The 21,452-nt window shown below is 24.4% G+C and overlaps 4 protein-coding genes across 4 annotated transcripts; all 4 read left to right on the top strand.

Annotated features, from left to right (window-relative positions):
• Positions 1–8,951: 8,951 nt before the first annotated feature.
• Positions 8,952–9,233, top strand: OCT59_019068 (uncharacterized protein; the record flags this gene model as incomplete). Its single annotated transcript, XM_025325519.2, has 1 exon — positions 8,952–9,233. One exon carries the CDS (start codon positions 8,952–8,954, stop codon positions 9,231–9,233), a length of 282 nt encoding a protein of 93 aa, XP_025180753.2.
• Positions 9,234–10,508: 1,275 nt separating this feature from the next.
• Positions 10,509–12,080, top strand: OCT59_019067 (uncharacterized protein; the record flags this gene model as incomplete). Its single annotated transcript, XM_066135783.1, has 1 exon — positions 10,509–12,080. One exon carries the CDS (start codon positions 10,509–10,511, stop codon positions 12,078–12,080), a length of 1,572 nt encoding a protein of 523 aa, XP_066005040.1.
• A 1,293-nt stretch (positions 12,081–13,373) lies between these two features.
• Positions 13,374–14,915, top strand: OCT59_019066 (uncharacterized protein; the record flags this gene model as incomplete). The annotated part of the gene is made up of 1 exon (XM_066135782.1): positions 13,374–14,915. The coding sequence occupies one exon, from the start codon at positions 13,374–13,376 to the stop codon at positions 14,913–14,915; it is 1,542 nt and encodes a 513-aa protein (XP_066005039.1).
• Positions 14,916–19,306: 4,391 nt separating this feature from the next.
• On the top strand, positions 19,307–20,854 carry OCT59_019065 (uncharacterized protein; the record flags this gene model as incomplete). The annotated part of the gene is made up of 1 exon (XM_025325520.1): positions 19,307–20,854. One exon carries the CDS (start codon positions 19,307–19,309, stop codon positions 20,852–20,854), a length of 1,548 nt encoding a protein of 515 aa, XP_025180755.1.
• Between the last annotated feature and the right edge of the window lie 598 nt (positions 20,855–21,452).

Raw genomic sequence — 21,452 nt, 5'->3', positions numbered from 1 at the left:
AGTATTTTAGTTACTGATGAAAATAAAATCAAAGACATAACTAAAGATCATTTTCAAAATGCAGCAGGGTCGAAAAATCGTACAATAGATGATTTACAAGAGTGGTCTGATGAATATGAACCTATAAGATCAATTAATGAATTAATTTATAATAATTGTCTTGAACCAATAACCGATGATGAATGGGATATCGTAATCAAAGATTTACCAATTAAAAAAGCAGTGGGGCCAACAGGAATTGCATATGATGAAATTAAAAAGGCTCCGTCAGAATTTAATCATTTATTAAGAGATATTATAAATGATGTTTTACGTAATCAAATAATGCCTGAAGACTGGAAACTAGCAAATATATATCCGATCCCAAAGCCGAAACCTTGGGGGTATAGATTAAATAATACTAGGCCAATCACGTTATTGGAAACAGCTAGAAAAGTTATGATGAAAATAATTACAAAACGTATCTCGAAGATAATGGTAGAACATCAAATTTTACAAGGATACCAATACGCGGGCTTGCCCCTAAATTCAACTTTTGAACCATTACGAATAATTAATGAGATAATTCAACATAGTAACGAACGTGATAAAGAATTATGGATTCTTGCTCTTGACATGTCAAAGGCTTATGATCGGATTAATGTTTTTATGCTTGAAAAAGCAATGAAAAGAATTAAATTTCCAGTAGAATTAATTAATTTATTAACAGGTCTATCATTTGGACGGAAAAACAAAGTTTTTACACCTTATGGTTTAACAGACGCCTTTAATATGCAATGCGGGATTGATCAAGGGGAGATAATTTCACCGCTCTTGTGGATTATTTACTACGATCCTTTATTGACAAAAATTAAGAATTCAAATCTAGGTTACGATATAGATGGTTTTAAAGTTAATAATATTTATGATAATGTCGAAGAAAAGATTAATTTTAACTTTCCAGGTTTAGCGTATATGGATGATACAAATTTCATGGCTGGAAACCAGGAAAATTTAGAAAAAATTTTATCAATTGCTGACACTTTTTATAATCTTAATGATATAAAAATCAATAAGGATAAATCAGAATTATTATTAAGAAAAAAATATATCCCAGAATCATTATCTTTGAGTTTTGGAAAATCGATAGTTAATATTAAACCTACTAGTAAAAAAGGATCAATTAGATTACTAGGAGTGTGGTTCAACGCTTTTAATCGAAGAAATCATGTGATTGATCAAATTAAAAATGAAATTAATAATTGCTGCGATTCAATGATCTTACGAAAAAAATTAACAGATAAACAAATGGCTTTTATCTTTAATGTCTTAATCATTCCAAGAATTGAGTATAGGGCACAACTAATTATTTTATCAGAATATGAATGTAACAAAATTATGGCTAAATTTCGTATTTTATTTAAACATAAGTTAAAATTTATGAAAACTACACCGAATTCAATAGTTCACTTAAAAGAAATGTTTAATGTTAAAAATATTGAGGATAATCAATTACAAGCAAAAACGACTAATTTTATCTTGCAAATTAATGATAAAAATGAATTGGGAATGATCACAAAAATTCGTTTATATAATCTTCAACAATTGTTATTTTTAAACGATAATCCTATTTATTCATTACAAGAAAAAGATATTATTAGATATAAGAAAATTTTCACGACGCAATTAAAAAATCATTATATATTAGAGTGTATCAAAATGTTAAAGACTCAAAATTTTAGCATTGCTATTAACGATACGATAGATAAAATGGAAATAATTGGAGGGAATATTTTAATTAAAGATATTTTACCTGAAGAAATTTATTTCAAAAATTTAAGATCAATAAAAAAACTCAATATTATGTTTGCAGATCAAATTTTAACGTTAGATGGAAAAAATTTATTAACGTTAAAAGAAATTTTGGGAAAACGATTTAAAAAATTTTTTAGTCCAAATAGATCTTTAATTGAAAAAAGTTGGAAAATTATAGAAGATTGTATTTTAGATAACAATGAAGTTATAAAGAGACGAATTTCTATTGAAGCTACGAATAAAATAGGCACTAGTTTTGCTCATAATTTAAAAGGAACAATTTTAACTAAAATGAATTTAGACTCAGAACCTATAAATAATGGTTTTATTTTTGGAAAAAAGAAGTTACATAATGATATAATTTTAGTTTATGGTAAAAATTACAATTTGGGATCTAACGATATAGTATTGGAACATTATATAACGGTTAATAATCCAGATGACTTATTTATGGGTTTAAAAAAATGTTTAGGATGTTTTTTGGATGAAACAAGCACCCTTGGTCCCCTTGAAAGAATACATAAGCAAAGTAATTGTTTAGTTAAATTGAGAATAGAAGATGTTTATTTTCTTGAAAATTATTTACATTCACATGCAATGATAATACATGAAACTGATTCATATATAGTACCAGATATTATTCAATCACATATTGAGTCAAATATATGGCATGAACATAATTTTATTATAGAACCAATGCTTTTTAAACAAGATGATATTAGATTAAATATTTTTGAATCTAATATGCAAAAATCAACGCATAATTGTATAGAAAAATATGTTAAAAAAGAAAAATTTAATAAGAACTTAACGATCGAAAAGTTAAACGTCATCAACTACAAATTAATCCAACAATTGGGAGAACAAATTTTTGTATATATAGATGGTTCTGTTATAAATAATGGAACAGAGAATATTGATGGTATAGCTGGTTTACATTTTTACGATAAAGACCATAAATTAATTGATGAATTTTACGTTAACATTGAACATTGGATTTCTCCAAGTAAAGCAGAAGTGACAAGTTTTATAATCGCATTGATTATTGTTCATAATATTAGTAATGTTGAGATAATTACAGATAATGAATTTATTTTTAATTATTTTAATGATATTATATGCAAAACTGAAATTTATAATACACGTAAATTACTAAAAACACAAAATAACATTTATATTTGGGCATTAATTCGACAATTTATAGACTTAAATGAAATAATTATACCAAAAATTACTAAAATCAAAGCACATGACGATGATTTATATCACAATTTTTTAGATCAACAAATTAAAGGTCGTTATTCAGATAGAAATAGGGTATATTCGGTTAATTTTAATTTTTTTCAACTCGATAAAATCGAATATATGCTTACATGGAATAATATTATTATCGAAAAACCGATTAGACGTTTCATACGATATTATAATGAAATTTTAAATTTAGAAAAATTTTTTAATCTTCAAAGAAATCGAAAATATACAATAGATAGCGTAGAATGGGCAATTACTTTTGAATTCTTAAAGGAAAATGAAAATGTTTTACAAACTAATTTTCACACAACTAAACGACGTCGTTATAAAATTAAGAATTTAATTGAAGAAATTCCAACTGTAGAACAAAGAAAATTGACTAATTTTGATATATATAAGGATTGGAAATGTCCGGTCTGTGAGCGTAAAAAAGAAACTTTTGGACATGTTTGGCGTTGTTATTCAAATCGTAAAAGAATGAGAAATATTATATATTATTCGATTATATGTTTAATTGAAAAAATCAAAGAATACGATATATATACCTTCGATGAAACTAAAATAATTGACTTATTTATAAACGAATCATTTGGGGAAGTTAAAGTTAATAATAATAAATTAACTTTCGTGGATATTATTAAAGGCTTATTTCCTAAATTATTAGCTGATTTCTTACGACAAGAAATTAAAATGACTAAAGTTCATATATTTGAAACTGGAGTTAAATTTTTAGATTTCGTTTTTGATTCTACACATAAAATTTGGGTTGATAGATGTGATTTACAAAAAGATAAAGAAATAAGTTTAGGTGTTACTAAAGAAGATAAAAAACATTATAGTTATGATAAAAATATAGTTAAAAAAGATATTAATCATAAAGTCTATCAAAAGGTAGAAGGGCTTTTGAATAATATATATTTTAATATAGAACCTTTGGATTTTATAGTTCGTGTTAATCAGTATACTATTCAAATAATTTTTTCTTTTATTTTATTTTATTTTATTTTTTAAATATTTTCTTTTATTTTCGCCCAAATGGGTTGATTTTTTTTAATTTTTTCTTATTTTTGTTTAGTTATCCTGGTTCATCAGGAATATAGTAATTTTTAGTATATTCTAGATGTTTAGTTTTGTATTATTGTTATGTAGATTTATTCTATTACTGTTATCAAACTAATGACACGTGCTGTAATGTTTCTTTTTATAATAAATAAATTTTTCGTTAACCAGTAAAAAAAAAAAAAAAAAAAAAAAAAAAAAAAAAAAAAAAAAAATGACAATGACAATGAAAAAAACTTCTAATGCCAACTTTTCACAAAAACTCTTCCTGTGCCACTGAAAATACCTGTTAAATTGAGACATCATTCAATATTTGCATGTTTTCATTTGTTTGCTGATCAATTTCGCTATTATAATATTATTTACTGTTGTAGCATTTTCGCTATAATTTAAAAAATTTTTAAATAATTTTAACAAAAAACATTTTATTGTTAATTAATAAATTATAGTTTTTCAATTTAATTTTTAAAATGTTAATTTTAAAATAATACATGTATTATGACAATTTCTCTCTATAAAAAAAATAAAATAAATAAAATAAATAATAAGTAGAGGTTAGAACCATCCAAAAAAACCTTACTGGGTAGTAAATTTTATATGTATTTATTTATCCATTCCTAGGAGATTTTGCAGTGAAAATTAACTATTGATTATACTATAATAAACAGATTTGAAAATTTGAGTAATTCAGAAAGATTTGCATTTTTCAAATTAGAAAAACTTTTAATTTATTCATAATTTTAATATTATTTTACAATTGTAATAGCAGGAGATATAATTTGGCCTATCGGTCATATATGTAATACGTATTACCAATTTAAATATAGGATTTCCGATTTTAATATTGCAACATGTGATCATGTATTACGGTTATTAACAAAGAATTTTTTTATTTTTTCAGCTGATTATTTTTTTGTCTTTTCATTTACAAAAACCTAATAAAATAGAAGTAAAATATTATTTTTTTTCCTTAAATATAAACACAAACACATTTAAATTAAATAACTCAGAATTTAAATATAAACAAATATTATAGTTTGTTTACACATATTTCAAATTATGGTTTGAGCATTTTGGCCAAAGTAAATCTTGCTCTTTAATTGAAAGTAGTTCAGCAAGTTTGAAGCTGTTAAGATATTAATCTACATGAAAGCACAGTTAATATTTTTGGAGTTATTTACATTTTTACATGATAGTACTAAGTTACAAATTTTTTTTTACTCTTCAGAGCGTATTTTGGGCAGTTTAGTCAAAGTAAATCGACTTCTTATATTAATTGAAAGTTTTTTGGCGGGTCATAATCTGCTTGGACATTAATTTTCATTAAGGTACAGTTAATACTTGAAGAGTTATTCATGTTTTTCACAACGGAATTTTATTTTTTCTATTTTATCACTTTAGAGCGTATTTTCGGCACTTTAGTCAAAGTAAATCGACTTCTTATATTAATTGAATGTTATTCAGCGAGTAATTATCTGTTCGAATATTGGTTTTCATGAAGGTACAGTTAATACTTGAAGAGTTATTCACGTTTTTCACAACGGTACTCATTCACGAATTTTATTTTTTCCGTTTTGTCACTTCAGAGCGTATTTTGAGCACTTTAGACAAAGTATATCGACTTCTTATATTAATTGAATGTTGTTCAGCAGGTGATAATCTACTTGGATATTAATTTTCACGAAGGTACAGTTAATACTTGAAGAACTATTCACGTTTTTTACAACGATACTCATTCACGAATTTTATTTTTTCTGTTTTGTCACTTCAGAGCGTATCTTGAGCACTTTAGTCAAAGTAAATCGACTTCTTATATTAATTAAAAGTTGTCCAGCGGGTCATAATCTGCCTGGATATTAATTTTCATGAAGGTACAGTTAATACTTGAAGGGTATTCACGTTTTTCACAACACGAATTTTATTTTTTCTGTTTTGTCACTTCAGAGCGTATTTTAGGCACTTTAGTCAAAGTAAATCAACTTCTTATATTAATTGAAAGTTGTTTAGCGAGTTATAATCTGTTTGAATATTAGTTTTCATGAAGGTACAGTTAATACTTGAAGGGTTATTTACGTTTTTCACAACGATACTCATTCACGAATTTTATTTTTTCCATTTTGTCACTTCAGAGCGTATTTTGAGCATTTTAGTCAAAGTAAATTGACTACTTATATTAATTGAAAGTTTTTCAGTGGGTCATAATCTGTTTGGATATTAATTTTCATGAAGGTACAGTTAATACTTGAAGGGTTATTCACGTTTTTCACAACGGTACTCATTCATGAATTTTATTTTTTCTGTTTTGTCACTTCAGAACGTATTTTGAACATTTTGGTCAAAGGAAATCGACTTCTTAACTGTTTTGGAATTTTGGCAATACTTTCTATATGATTTAATTAGAGTTTCGGCATTTAAACAATTTATAAGAATAAAGACAATATGATTTTTTGTATGTAAATATTTATTTTATAATATTTAATATTAAACTAATAAATTATACGATTAAAAATATAATAAAAATTAAAATTTAATATCTTTATCTTCTATGTGGGGACTTGCTTCTACCTCTTCTCCTATCTCTACTTCTATCCCGTCTTCTATCTCTACTTCTGTCTCGTCTTCTATCTCTACTTCTATCTCGTCTTCTATCTCTACTTCTTGATCTACTTCTTGATCGAGACCTAGATCGCGACCTTCTTCTTTCCCTTCGCAATCTATATTCATATCGACGTCGATCATGCGCAGTATGCTGCCGTCGATACTCTCGTCTAAACAGATCTAAAATCCAATAAAAATATTAAGAATTGAATGAATTGCCTAAATAAAATTAATTTAAAATAATAATTAATAATAATTACCAGTTTGTAACCAGAATTCATCGTTCATATCAGCGAAACACGCTCTATCGAAACTATTTAGGCTTACAATAGGAATGTCGTCATCATTATTATTTATTAACCTACTGAGATTTTCATAACCTCGTTTAAGGGCATTCCATTTTGTAGAGCATTGCCTGGGTGTCGCTGCAAATCCAATTGCAGCGAACACCCTATTTGCTATTATTGTCCATGCATTTACATGGTGATGGTTCGCAATTCTTTCGAATTGCTGATGTAAGTTTCTTCACTTCGCGATTAACTGCCTAGCAGCATTAATCGTCCATTGGAATGGTGGTGGTGGTAGTGGAACAAAAGGTACTAATGCTGCCATTTTTTATTTTTATGATTTTTTCGTAACTTGAAAATTAAAAATTAAAATACAATTTGGTTTTGAATTGCGAAAAAAAAATCCTATATACTTCAAATTTCATAATATTTATACTAATTTTAAAATTCGTTATAATGTTTAAAACATGGACTGATGAACATAATAACATTCTACATAATTAAAGTATTTGTAACAAAATAAACACAGTTTTGATTCTAATGTAATAAATTTAATTAACGCAGTTCTAAATTTTTTTTGTAATGCAGTTCTTAAAATTTATTGATCTAATGTAATAAATTTAATTAACGAAGTCCTTAAAACTTATTGATTCTAATATAATATGCTTATCCTTATTCCTTAATTAAATTGCACTATTTTTAAAATATAATATGCTTATCCTTATTCCTTAATTAAATTGCAATGTTTTAAAATATAATATAAAATTACAATTGTCTGCATTGCCTGCATAATTATATGTTAACTGGACTTTGATCGCGAATATTTTGCCCTGCATAATTACATCATTTATTTCCTAAATAGTATCATTATTTAAATCACATGATATTAGAATTAATTCTCATTGGATTAACTATTGTAATTATTTCTCATTATTATTATTCTTCACTATCATCATAATTATCGTCATTAACACTTTTATTAATAGAAAATTTAAAAACAAATTTTTATAGTGATAAAAAAATTATTAAAAATACTAAATAAATAAAAGAATTACAATGATGGAAAAAAAATTGGCTTTGACTGAAAAAGGAATAATATTCATTTAAAAAAAATTTGTAATTACAAAAACTGAAAATAACTGGATAGCTGCATCATTCATTCCAAGAGGATGGGAATAGAAAAATTATCATTAATATAAACTAAGTTTTTTTGTAAAAAAAGTGATTAAAATTTCATTAACCGGAAAATTATATTAGCAATAAAGAATTGTGTATAATATGACCCGACCACCAATCAAATAACATGGACAGATCATGTTACATACAGATGGTGGCCTAAATGATCCGGCCACTTTTCAAAATTAAAAAATTTTTATATGTTTTATAAAATGAAAATAAAAATTTAACATGTTCATTACGCTTTCCTTTATTGAATTTTACAAAAATTTAATAATTAATTCTATATCCATTCGCGAAAATAACAGCATTGACCCTCTGAGGCATACTATCAATTAATTTTTGATAATATTCAGGAGGGAGATCATCCATGCAACCTTGACGTATACTTAACATTATCATCATATCTAATATTTTATTAAAATCAATACAAACTATTATATTTATATTTATCTTTATATTATTACCATTTAACATGTTACAGGATTAATTCATTTTGATCATTAAATATAATATTTCTTTAATAAAACTAATAAACTCAAAATAAACCATAAAATTTATTATTTGATAAATATACAAAATACAAATCAACTTTTTAATATAAACCCTATTATATTACTTAAAATATATATAAATAATTACTGAATAATGCAATAATTATATTATAACTCACTAACAATACCAAATTACCCTAGTTTTCGTAATAAAAATTTTCTTTCGTAAAAATTTTGGTCCGAAAGATCGTCAAAAAGAGTTTTTTCTTTCAATTACCTCTTGGGTAATATTATGCAAGTTTATTCTTCATATTGTTCAATATTACAAGCTTTATTATTAACTCACATCCATTTTTATAGTTCTGCATCTTACACTTTCCAAGAAGAAATTGGAATTGCTTTAGTGGAAGATAAAAGTGGCTTTGCAGGCATTATAGAAATAGTCAAACTCCATGGAAATGATGGGCAAGATTATATTTTTACATATTGCTTGTTTGAAGATGTATCAAGGCGAGATGAATTACTTTCATGCCCAATATACCAATTACAAATAGATACTAATGATTCTTGGTAATAAATTTATAATACATCTATAGACTAGTGTCCACCGCAGACCATCATAAAACTTCAAAATTTGAATATGTCCGTAATTTTATTTTTGGCAATATAATAATAATTGTTGGTAAAATATAATAGTATAGTAATCGTAGTTTGTATTGATATTTATTAATATTTTAGTGGAATAAATGTAATATTAAATTAGATATATTGTTATTAAAAAATACCTTCATATGTCTTTTATAATCACATTTGTAATAACAATAAATGTCATATACTAGCCCAATATTATTATTACAAAAAGCCTGAAATTAGACTATTCCGATCACAATTTTCTTACTAGCACTATTAACGAGCTTGATGATAGGCATGATTTATTATTACTAGCACATGACAATACTTTTATTAGCCTTATATTAAATCTGTAGTTTTTTGTTAAGAAGTTAGTAATAGGGAACGGAAATTAAATGTAATAAATAAACAAAAACAAAAAAATAAAAAGCATACCTTAGTAGTTGCAAAGAAGAACCAAAAGACCTAAAAAGAACGAAATACACAATGTAAGAAACAAAATATTAAGAATGGAATAATAAAATAACTGATAAGAAGAATGGCCATATAGTGCTAATCATATCTTAATTGCAAAATCGAAAGAGCTAAAGGACCTAAAAAAATGAAATAAAGCTAGTAGGAAACAAGAAGCAAAAATGAAAAAAAAAGAAAGAAAACGTACCTTGAGTGTCGTGCAAAAGAGTGAAAGGACGAGTACGTTTAAAAAAAATAATCAAACATAATTAGTAGCCAATAAAATTTAATAGGGTGCTCATGTACAAATTTAATAATGAGGTGATATCACTGGATAAATTACATAGGTTAAATCACCATAGGTGAAAAATTGTAAATATGATATCATTCTAATATTATAAATATAATTTAGTACATATTATTTTATTATTGTTTAACTAATTATTAATTCCTAATTATAAACAAAAAACTACTGTAACCATTTAATCTACTTAGTATTACATTACAATACTAAATTTTTCTATTTAAAAAAACTCATTGGTCCCAGTGCGAAGCCACGGGTAACAAATTTAAGGATTTAAGGCAATTATAATTTTGACCAGAATTAAGTGGTAGTGATGATCATCCTTACTTACAACGTTAGTGTCATTACACATGAATTGTGCGACAATATCGGAATTATCACTCCGAAATCGATATACTATAATTTACCCAGTTTGACATAATAATAAAATTTTGATACTTTATCTTTTCATTTTCATTAACAATGTCATGTTCAAAAATATTTTCAGGAGATTTACCAGAATTAATATATGAAATTATAAAATATTTCCAAAATGATTATTCAACTTTATATTCATGCATTTTAGTTAACAAATTATGGTGTCGTTTAGCGATTCCATTATTATGGGAAGATCCTTTTTCAATTCCTACAAAAAATTATAACTTTATTAAAATATACTTACATAATTTAAATGATGATGATTTTAACACAAAATTAGATGAATATAAAATTGTTAATAATTCATTACCTTCGAATATACTGTTCAATTATCCCAGATTTTTAAAATATTTGAATATATATGAATTTATTTATTTAGTTGAGAAGTGGTTTAAATCTGCTACTGGTATACGTAAACAACTAGCAACGACTGATTTTGAAAAATTGAGCTTTATATGTGTATCAATATTTAGAATTATTATTATTGAAAATGAAGTAAATTTACATACTCTTGAAATTGAAAAATCTGGTTTTGATTATTATCTTGCATGTATTGGTAATATTCTTGAGTTAATTTTAAAAAATCCAAATTTCATTCATCATATTAGAAATTTAAACCTTTATTTTGGTAATTCTTATGTTGGCAGTAGTAAATATACGTTAATGAATAATCGTATATCACAAATAATTAAATTACACCAAAATCTAAAAAAAATTATGTTAGACTACTATGATTGCATTCCTTTGTATCAGTCATTACTAACAGAATATTTTAATTGTTCAAATACTTTAAATACAATCATTTTCCATTATGTTAACCTAAATTGTATTAGAAATCTACAAAAAGTATTTGAACGATTAAATGTTTTGGAATCTGTTCATATTTATTATTGTTATAGTTTAAATACTAGTTTTATTCAACAAATTATTAATTTAACTAAACCATTTAAGTTGAAATCTTTATTTATGAATGATATATCACAAGTTGAATCATTAGAATTATTATTACAAAAATCTGGTGATTATTTAGAAAATTTTGGCTATATTCTTGAAGTTAATTTTAAATTATCATCAAAACAACAATTATTAGAATTAATTACAAAATATTGTAAAAATATCAAATTTCTTGATTTTCATTATGGATGTGAAAGGCAGATTATTTATCAATTACTCAATTTAATTGAAAATATTAAACTAAGTATTAATTATCTTTCATTTGATGTATGGTATGATTATACTGAAACTGGCGGATATAGTTCAATCATATTACAGGATTTAGGACAAATTCTCCCTTCTAAATTAGAATATTTATGTTTGAATATTTATCACATTAAAACAAATGATTTTGAATTATTTCTAAAAAATATTCAAGATACTTTTATTAAAAAGTTGGTGATAGAAAATTTCCAATTTCTAGTTAATATTTTGCCCTCTATAAAAGAATATATCATGAAAAAGAAAAGGGTTAAGTATTTGGCTATTAAGAATTCTACATTAGTTAAGGAATTGATTTCACTTAAGGATGTAGTAGATGAATTTAAGTTATATAATATTAAAGTTCAAAGTTATGATGATTTAAAGATTAACTTGCGTAATTATATAAAGAAAATTGATTAATTGTTTGGTAGTTAATAGGGATATTCTTTTATATACCGTAAAATTATTATAAATTTAATTATCCTAAATAAAATCATTTATTTATTATTGTGGTTATCAAGAAACTTTTATTATTTTCATTAAGTGAATTCTTTGTCCTAAATTTAGTATTTGAGATGTAAACATTTATGCATATTATACTTAATGAATATGTGTCATTAAATTTCTTTGTTTGTGATTTACCATATAAGTATTTTAATATTCTGTTAAAGACATATAGGGTTGGATTAGTCCGGTCTGGTCCCAAAAAGACTGCTCTTTCAACCTGGACTGGACTGAACTGGGACTGGACCGATTTAAATTTAAGAAATTTGTTCCATGATTTTAAGGCCTTTAAATTGCGCAATGTTTTTATTAAAACATTTAAAGAACGTTGCAAAACATTTTTTAATATGTAATTTAACAAATAAAAAACGTTTTGCAACATTTTTAATTGTTTTAACAAAAAATGATACAAAAACGTTTTTTATTAAGCAATTTAATAAAAAAAGTTTTCGCACGTTTTTAATTATTTTAATAACAGACAACATTAAAAACTGAACCGATAATGAATCGGTAAATCAGTTCGGCAGTTTTCGGTACCGGTCGGTTTCGGTACTGAACCGAACCTTAGAAATAGATGAGCACAAAAATTTGCTCATTTGTATTGGATATTAATAATATGGATCAGTCTGACCAGTCTTTGCTAGGACCGATCCAACCCTATACACATACCAAATAACAGGTTAAAAGTCAAATTGAATTCATTCAATAAGGTATTATTAAAGAATTAAGAATTTTAACTAGAAGTTTTATAGAGAAATTAGTCTTCTCGTAAGGATTAATATATAGTTTGAAAATTACTAAACTTCATTTAGTTTCTAATTCGTTTAATAATATAAAAGAGTATTAAAGTTCAAGATTTTTAATTAAAAATAGATTTAATCTATAAGTAGGCCAAGATTTTCTTAAAAGGTTATAGCTAAACTTTTAAATTTTATAGGTACAATAATTATAATTTTTTAATAAAAAAATTAATAATGTTTCCAAAACTTTGATAAATTTATTATATAAATTGAAATTCAAGGATTTAAGGCAATTATAATTTTGACCAGAATTAAGTGGTTGTGATGATCATCCTTACACAACTCTAGTGATGTTACACACATTAATTGTGCGACAATATCGGAATTATCACTCCGAAATCGATATAATTTACCCAGTTTGGCATAATAATAAAATTTTGAATACCTTCTCTTTTCACTTTCATTTACAATGTCATGTTCAAAAATATTTACTGGAGATTTGCCTGAATTAATATATGAAATTATAAAATATTTCCAAAATGATTATTCAACTTTGTATTCATGTATTTTAGTTAACAAATTATGGTGTCGTTTAGCGATTCCATTATTATGGGAGGATCCATTTTCAATTCCTACAAAAAATTATAATTTTATTGAAATTTACTTACTTAATTTAAATGATGATTTTAGAACAAAATTAAATGAATATAAAATTATCAATAATCCATTACCTTCGAATATACTGTTTAATTATCTCAGATTTTTAAAATATTTGAATATATACAAATTTATTTCCTCTATTGAGAAGCAGTTTAAATCTGCTATTACTATTAATATGAATAGAATGCAAGTAATTGATATTGGAAAATTGAGTGATATAAGTTTATCACTATTTAGAATTTTTATTGAAAATGAAATAACTTTACATACTCTTGAAATTGAAATCCTTGGTAATACTTATCATCGCACATGTATTGAAAACATTCTTGAGTTAATCTTAAAAAATACAAATTTCATTCATAATATTAGAAATTTGAACCTTTATTTTGTTTGTAGTAGTATGTATACGTTAATAAATAATCGTATATCACAAATAATTAATTTACACCAAAATCTAAAAAAAATTATGTTAGGCAATGATAACGGTCCTTTGTATCAATCATTATTATCAGAAGATTGTAATTGTTCAAATACTTTAAATACAATCATTTTCCATTACGTTAACTTAAATTGTATTAGCAATCTACAAAAAGTATTTGAACAATTAAATGTTTTGGAATCTGTTCATATTTATTATTGTTATGGTTTGAATACTAATTTTACTCAACAAATTATTAATTTAACTAAACCATTTAAGTTGAAATCTTTATTTATATGTGATATTCCACATGTTGAATCATTAGAATTATTATTACACAAATCTGGTAATTATTTAGAAAATTTTGGCTATATTCTTGAAGTTAATTTTATATTATCATTAAAACATCAATTATTAGAATTACTTACAAAATATTGTAAAAATATCAAATTTCTTGATTTTCATTATGAAAGGCAGATTAATTATCAATTACTCAATTTAATTGAAAATATTAAACAAAGTATTAATTATCTTTCGATTGATATATGGTATGATTATATTAAAACCGGCGGATATAGTTCAATCATATTACAAAATTTAGGACAAACACTCCCTTCTAAATTAGAGTATTTATCTTTGAATATTTATCAAATTAAAACAAGTGATTTTGAATTATTTCTAAATAATATTCAAGATACTTTTATTAAGAAGTTGGTGATCAAAAATTTCCAAAGTCAAGTTGATATTTTGCCCTTTATAAAAGAATATATCATGAAAAAGAAAAGGGTTAAGTATTTAGCTATTAAGGGATCTTCATTAGTTAATAAGGAATTGATTTCACATAAGGATGTAGTGGATGAATTTAAGTTATATAATATTAAAGTTCAAAGTTATGATGATTTAAAGATTAACTTGTATAATTATATAAAGTAATTGATTAATTGTTTGGTAGTTAATAGGTATATTCTTTATTAAATAAAGTAAAGTTGCTTATAAATTTACTTATTATAAATAAAGTCATTTATTATTGTGGTTATCAAGAACCTTTTATTATTTTTATTAAGTGAATTCTTTATCCTAAATTTGATATTTGAGATATAATGATTTATGCATATTATACTTATTAAATATGTGTCATTATATTTTTTTGTGATTTACCATATAAGTATTTTAATATTCTGTTAAAGAATCTTCGTACACGTACTAAATAGCATTAAATTGAGTTCATTCAATAAGGTATTATTAAAGTATTAAGAATTTTAACTAGAAGTTTGTTTTAGGAAATTAATCTTCTAGTAAGGATTAATATATAATTTGTAACTTTATTTAGTTTCTAATTCGTTTAATAATAAAGAGTATTAAAGTTCAAGATTTTTAATTGAAAATGGATTTAATCAATACGATAATTACCATAATATTATAAGTAGACCAAGATTTTCTTAAAAGGTTATGGCTAAAGTTTGATACAATAATTATAATATTTTTTAATAAAAAAATTAATAATACTGTATTTTCCAAAAATTTGGTAAATTTATTATATAAATTAAAATTTAAGGATTTAAGGCACTTTGCTAACAACCTAAAATTTTCTTAATACAATGTGAAATTAATATTACAATAATATCACAATACATTGTATGCAAACCATCAAAAGGTACTCGTTATTGGTCTTGTAGGGGCATCGTACAATATCCAGTATAATATTAATTGTAATATTAATTTATTAACATATATATTTAATATAAAATGTAACAAATTATTGTAAAATTTATTGTAAAATTTATTTATAAAATACATTATCTAATATAAAAGCTAATCCTGTATACGTCGACTTCAAAAGATGATCTTTCATGATCAACAATCACCTGATTAATCTAACGTTCTCTGAACCGTTGTCTCCGCAGATAAATTATTGTGGATATTAATCTTATTCTTAGTAATAAACTCACTCCCATATAGATGTAATTCCCCTGGCTTCTCCTATTTCTCAATGAGATATGCTTCCAATCTTATTATCAGTTTTGTTTATCAGAAGATCTATTTAATCCTCCTCTATCCTCATTTCTTCGTGCAGTTACTTTGCATTCCTTTATAAGCGTTCATTTCTCTTTCACCATTCTTCATCTTTTTGATTTAATTACCAATACTATTAGAGAAATACAAAAAAAAACTCTCCAAAATCTGTGTAAAGAATATAGAAGCCGCTGTCTAAGAAAAAAATAACGAAGTGTGAGTAACTGTTCGTTACTAGTACAAACAAATTAAAGAAAAAAATACCAAGATTTGAAAACCAATACGTCTAAAGAAATCCAAAGTTCTACGTGTCCAAACTCCAAAGACTTACTAAGTCTAAAAAATAGAGACAAATGGTTAGTAAGACTTTTAAAAAATAAAATTAAAAAAATCATTTCTTTGATACATATGAAATACAGTTCTCCACGAATCCTACAAAAAAGAAAATAGAAGAATTTACGTAAACAAAAAGTTTCTTCTTTTAAAAAAAATCAAAAGGATTGAAATTTCATAACGAAACTTTGTCTTTTCCGATGTTATCCTATCCTATCGTAGCTGAGTTGAAGCTGAAATTTCTATAAAAAAAGAAAAACATTAGAATTTTTTTAAAGGTTCAAAAAATTTTTCCAAAGGTTATCACCTTATGGCAGCAATTTACTCACATGTAAATAATTTATCTTAATATCACCAAACACATCTTTGTCATATATCAATAAATATTATTTTTCTACAAAGAATAATGTTAAAACTGTTTTTCTTAGTTTCAAAATTTTTTTTTTTCAAAATTTACCTGAAAAAAGATGTTAAAAAAAAAATTTTTTAATGTTGGCTTTCAAGATTATTCAAAAAATCGTAGACTTAGCGTTAGAGTTAAATTTTATTTTTTTAACAAAACGTTTTACTAACGTTTCTATTCTTATTTTAATTTATTTTCTAGATGGCTAGGTCTTATGGACGTGTAGAATTTCAGCATGGGAAATTTAAAAAATTTTTTTTTGATTTTAATTTTTAATGAAATATTCACTAATGTTTTGACTTTAAACTTCTTTTTGGGTAACTGGCGCATAATTTCAGTAGAAAATCTGAATTTTTTTTTTTAAAATTTAATTTTAAATAAAACATTTTTACTAATGTTTTGATTTAATCTTTTTTTTAGACGACCAGGTTCTTTTGGCGTATAGAATTTCGGTAGAGAATTTCAAAAATATATTTTCTTAGCGATTACGGTAAGAGAGATTATAGACAATCTTTTTTTTTTGAATTATTACTTATAACAATGAAACTTTTATTAACGATTTCTTTTTTATTATTTTTTAGACGATCTTCTGAAGCGTGAATTTTGGTAAGGAAAGGTTTTTTTCCTCTTTATTAATTTAGCGAAATGTTTTACTAAGTTTCGACTCCTCTTTTTTTAGGGCAAGTTCCGATTTTAATGCAACAGGATAATAGGTAAGTTTTTGAAAATATTTTTCAAAAACTTTATTTTTTTAATAAACCCTACTAACAATTTGTTTTTTTATTTTGTAGGTGGCCATTTAACAAAACGTTTCGATGATTTTCTTTTGTAGACGGACGTCTGGATGTATGAAAAGTGCGGTAGGAAGTCTTTTAATTTATTTATTATCTTTAACGAAATGTTTGTTATTTTCTTTTAGATGACTAAGACCTTGGACATGTAAACTTTGGTAACGGATCCAGAAAAAATTTTTATTTAAATTTATTTTTTCTATCGAAGCATTTTACTAATGTTTCGATTTACTCTCTTTTTTTAAATGATTAGAATGTAGATTTTCAGTTTCTGGATACACAGGTATTAGGTAAGGGTTTATTTATTGTTTTTTTTTTATTTTATTCCAACAAATTATTACTAAATGTTTATTATTTTTTCTTTTTTAGGTGGTAAAGAATTGGTTATGCGAAAATATTATCTGTTATAAATAACGAAAATATTTATAATCTCAAATTTATACTTCGTACTCAAGAACCTCTCGTAAATGATGAAGAGTTTGTGAGCAAAGAAGAATTAGCAACGGCGCGTCTCTATTTTAAACAGCCTGGACACGTCAGTCCGACTCAGGACTCGGCAAGTTTTTTTTATACAGGAATCAGGAAGTTTTTATTTAACGGAACTTTTACTAATAAAGTTTCATTTTTTTCCTTTTTTTTAGATGGTAGAACTTCAGGCCTTGAAGTGTGTAAACAATTGTTTTGGTAATTATATAAACTTATAATTATTTTGAGAAAAGTCAACATTATCTTAAATTAAAGTTTTCGTTGAAAATTCTCAGATACGGTAACGAATTCAGTAAGGGAGATAACTCTGTTTATACAAGCAAGTTTTGAAATTATTTTGATCCTCTTTTTTAAAAAAAAACGTCAAAATTTTTTTTATTATATTATTTGTAGGTTCTGACTTCTGATTATTCGATCTTGCAAGCTTTGAAAAAGCCGTGGGAAGAAACAAGAGAAAAGGACAAGAAAAGAGAACCAATAACTAGTTAGAAACTGAGGGAAAGGGCAGAGAAGAATGAGGAAAGGGAGCGAGAGAAAGGGAATGAGCAAGGGAATAAGGGAAAGGGGAAAAAGGAAAAAGAAAAAGAAGGAATGGAAGAAAATTTTAAAAAAAAAGTTTAAAAAAGTATTTAGCCGATCTAAACTTCAGCTGCGGCTAAAGCTGCGGCAGTAATCATTAATTAATTAATATAGATGGGTGCTTTCCCTGAAATTAAAAAAAAATTTTTTTAATTATTATAGTTGTATTTGTACGTATTGTACATACAACATCTGTTTAATATTATGAAAAACTTTTCTGTAAACAGTAGAGACCCATTAGTGCCAAAAAGAGGAGTCTTCAGTAATAAGGCATAAAATTATTATTAATTGCAAAATTCATTGTTACAATATATTTATAAATAATTAATTAATTGTATAATATATACTTAACAAAATTTTGTAAAAAATTTCAAGACTCGTTGGAAAATGTACAAGAATTATATATTTTACACAATTGATTACAAATAAATTAATAATATATAATAAATTGTCAGAAACATTGTACTATATATTTTAAATATAAAATATCTTGCACAAGATTTTGTACAAGCATTGTACAATGAATTAAGGAAATTTTGGGTTGTTAGCAAAGCAATTATAATTTTGCCCAGAATTAAGTGGTAGTGATGATCATTCTTACACCTAATTTTTACAACGTTAGTGACATTACACACATTAATTGTGCTTATCACTCCGAAATCGATACCCAGTTTGTCATAATAAAATTTTAATACTTTCTCTTTTTACTTTCATTTACAATGTCATGTTCAAAAATATTTTCAGGAGATTTACCAGAATTAATATATGAAATTATAAAATATTTCCAAAATGATTATTCAACTTTATATTCATGCATTTTAGTTAACAAATTATGGTGTCGTTTAGCGATTCCATTATTATGGGAAGATCCTTTTTCAATTCCTACAAAAAATTATAATTTTATTGAAATTTACTTACATAATTTAAATGACGATTTTAGAGCAAAAGTAAATAAATATAAAATTATTAATAATTCATTACCTTCGAATATACTGTTTAATTATCCCAGTTTTTTAAAATATTTGAATATATACAAATTTATTTTCTCTATTGAGAAGTGGTTTAAATCTAAAAATAGACGAGTAACTGATTTTGAAAATTTGAGTGATATAAGTGTATCACTATTTAGCATTTTTATTGAAAATGAAATAAATTTACATACTCTTGAAATTGAAATCCTTGGTAGTATTTATCATTGCACATGTATTGATAACATTCTTGGGTTAATTTTAAAAAATCCAAATTTCATTCATAATATTAGAAATTTAAACCTTTATTTTGGTAATTCTTATGTTGGCGGTAGTAAATATACGTTAATGAAAAATCGTATATCACAAATAATTAATTTACATCAAAATCTAAAAAAAATTATGTTAGGCTATGATAGCATTCCTTTGTATCAATCATTATTATCAGAAGATTTTAATTGTTCAAATACTTTAAATACAATCATTTTCTATTATGTTAGCCTAAATTGTATTAGCAATCTACAAAAAGTATTTGAACGATTAAATGTTTTGGAATCTGTTCATATTCATTATTGTCGTGGTTTAAATACAAGTTTTACCCAACAAATTATTAATTTAACTAAACCATTTAAGTTGAAATCTTTATTTATATGTGATATTCCACATGTTGAATCATTAGAATTATTATTACACAAATCTGGTGATTATTTAGAAAATTTTGGATATATTCTTGAAGTTAATTATGAATTATCATTAATACAACAATTATTCGAATTAATTACAAAATATTGTAAAAATATCAAATTTCTTGATTTTCATTATGGATGTGGAAGACAGATGAATTATCAATTACTCAATTTAATTGAAAATATTAAACAAAATATTAATTATCTTTCGATTGATGTATCAAATGATTATATTGGAACTAACGAATATGGTTCAATCATATTACAAAATTTAGGACAAATTCTTCCTTCTAAATTAGAATATATATGTTTGAATATTTATCACATTAAAACAAGTGATTTTGAAGTATTTCTAAAAAACATTCAAGATACTTTTATCAAGAAGTTGTTGTTCGAAAATTTCCAAAGCCAAGTTGATATTTTACCCTTTATAAAAGAATATATCATGAAAAAGAAAAGGATTAAGTATTTGGCTATTAAGGAATCTTCATTAGTTAAGGATTTGATTTCACTTAAGGGTGAAGTGGATGAATTTAAGTTATATAATATTAAAGTTCAAAGTTATTATGATTTAAAGATTAACTTGTATAATTATATAAAGACAATTAATTAATTGTTTGGTAGTTAGTTAATAGGTATATTTTTTTATATAAAGTAAAGTTGCTTATAAATTTACTTATTTTAAATAAAGTCATTTATTTATTATTGTGGTTATCAAGAAACTTTTATTATTTTTATTAAGTGAATATTCTTTATCCTAAATTTGATATTTGAGATGTAATAATTTTATGCATATTATGATACTCATCGAATATGTGTCATTATACTTTGTTTGTGATTTACTTGCTGTTTATTTCTGTCTTTATAAATAAAAATTATTAATAGTAATAAGACGAATTTTTTTGAAATCTAAGGAAATGGAAACCGTTGCAAACCCAAAGCAAAAAATAAAATAAAACTAAAATTTGCCAATTCCCTTCGCTTCATAATTTAATAAATGGCTTTGTTGATTATTATAATAGTGATATTTATTACATTTAAAATATGTACTTGATAATTAATTTCAGAATAAAATTTGGGATGTACTTTTACCACATTAAAAAAAGTTGTCTTTTTTTGTATTCATTATAAAATTTGATAGAAAGCCAAGGATAGCTTAAAATGGAGAAAAATGATAATGAATAATATGCTTACTGCTAAAAAAATATTAT

Source organism: Rhizophagus irregularis, chromosome 28 (assembly GCF_026210795.1).
Source record: "Rhizophagus irregularis chromosome 28, complete sequence".
Lineage (NCBI taxonomy): Eukaryota > Fungi > Glomeromycota > Glomeromycetes > Glomerales > Glomeraceae > Rhizophagus > Rhizophagus irregularis.
This window is presented reverse-complemented; position numbering and strand designations above follow the sequence as displayed.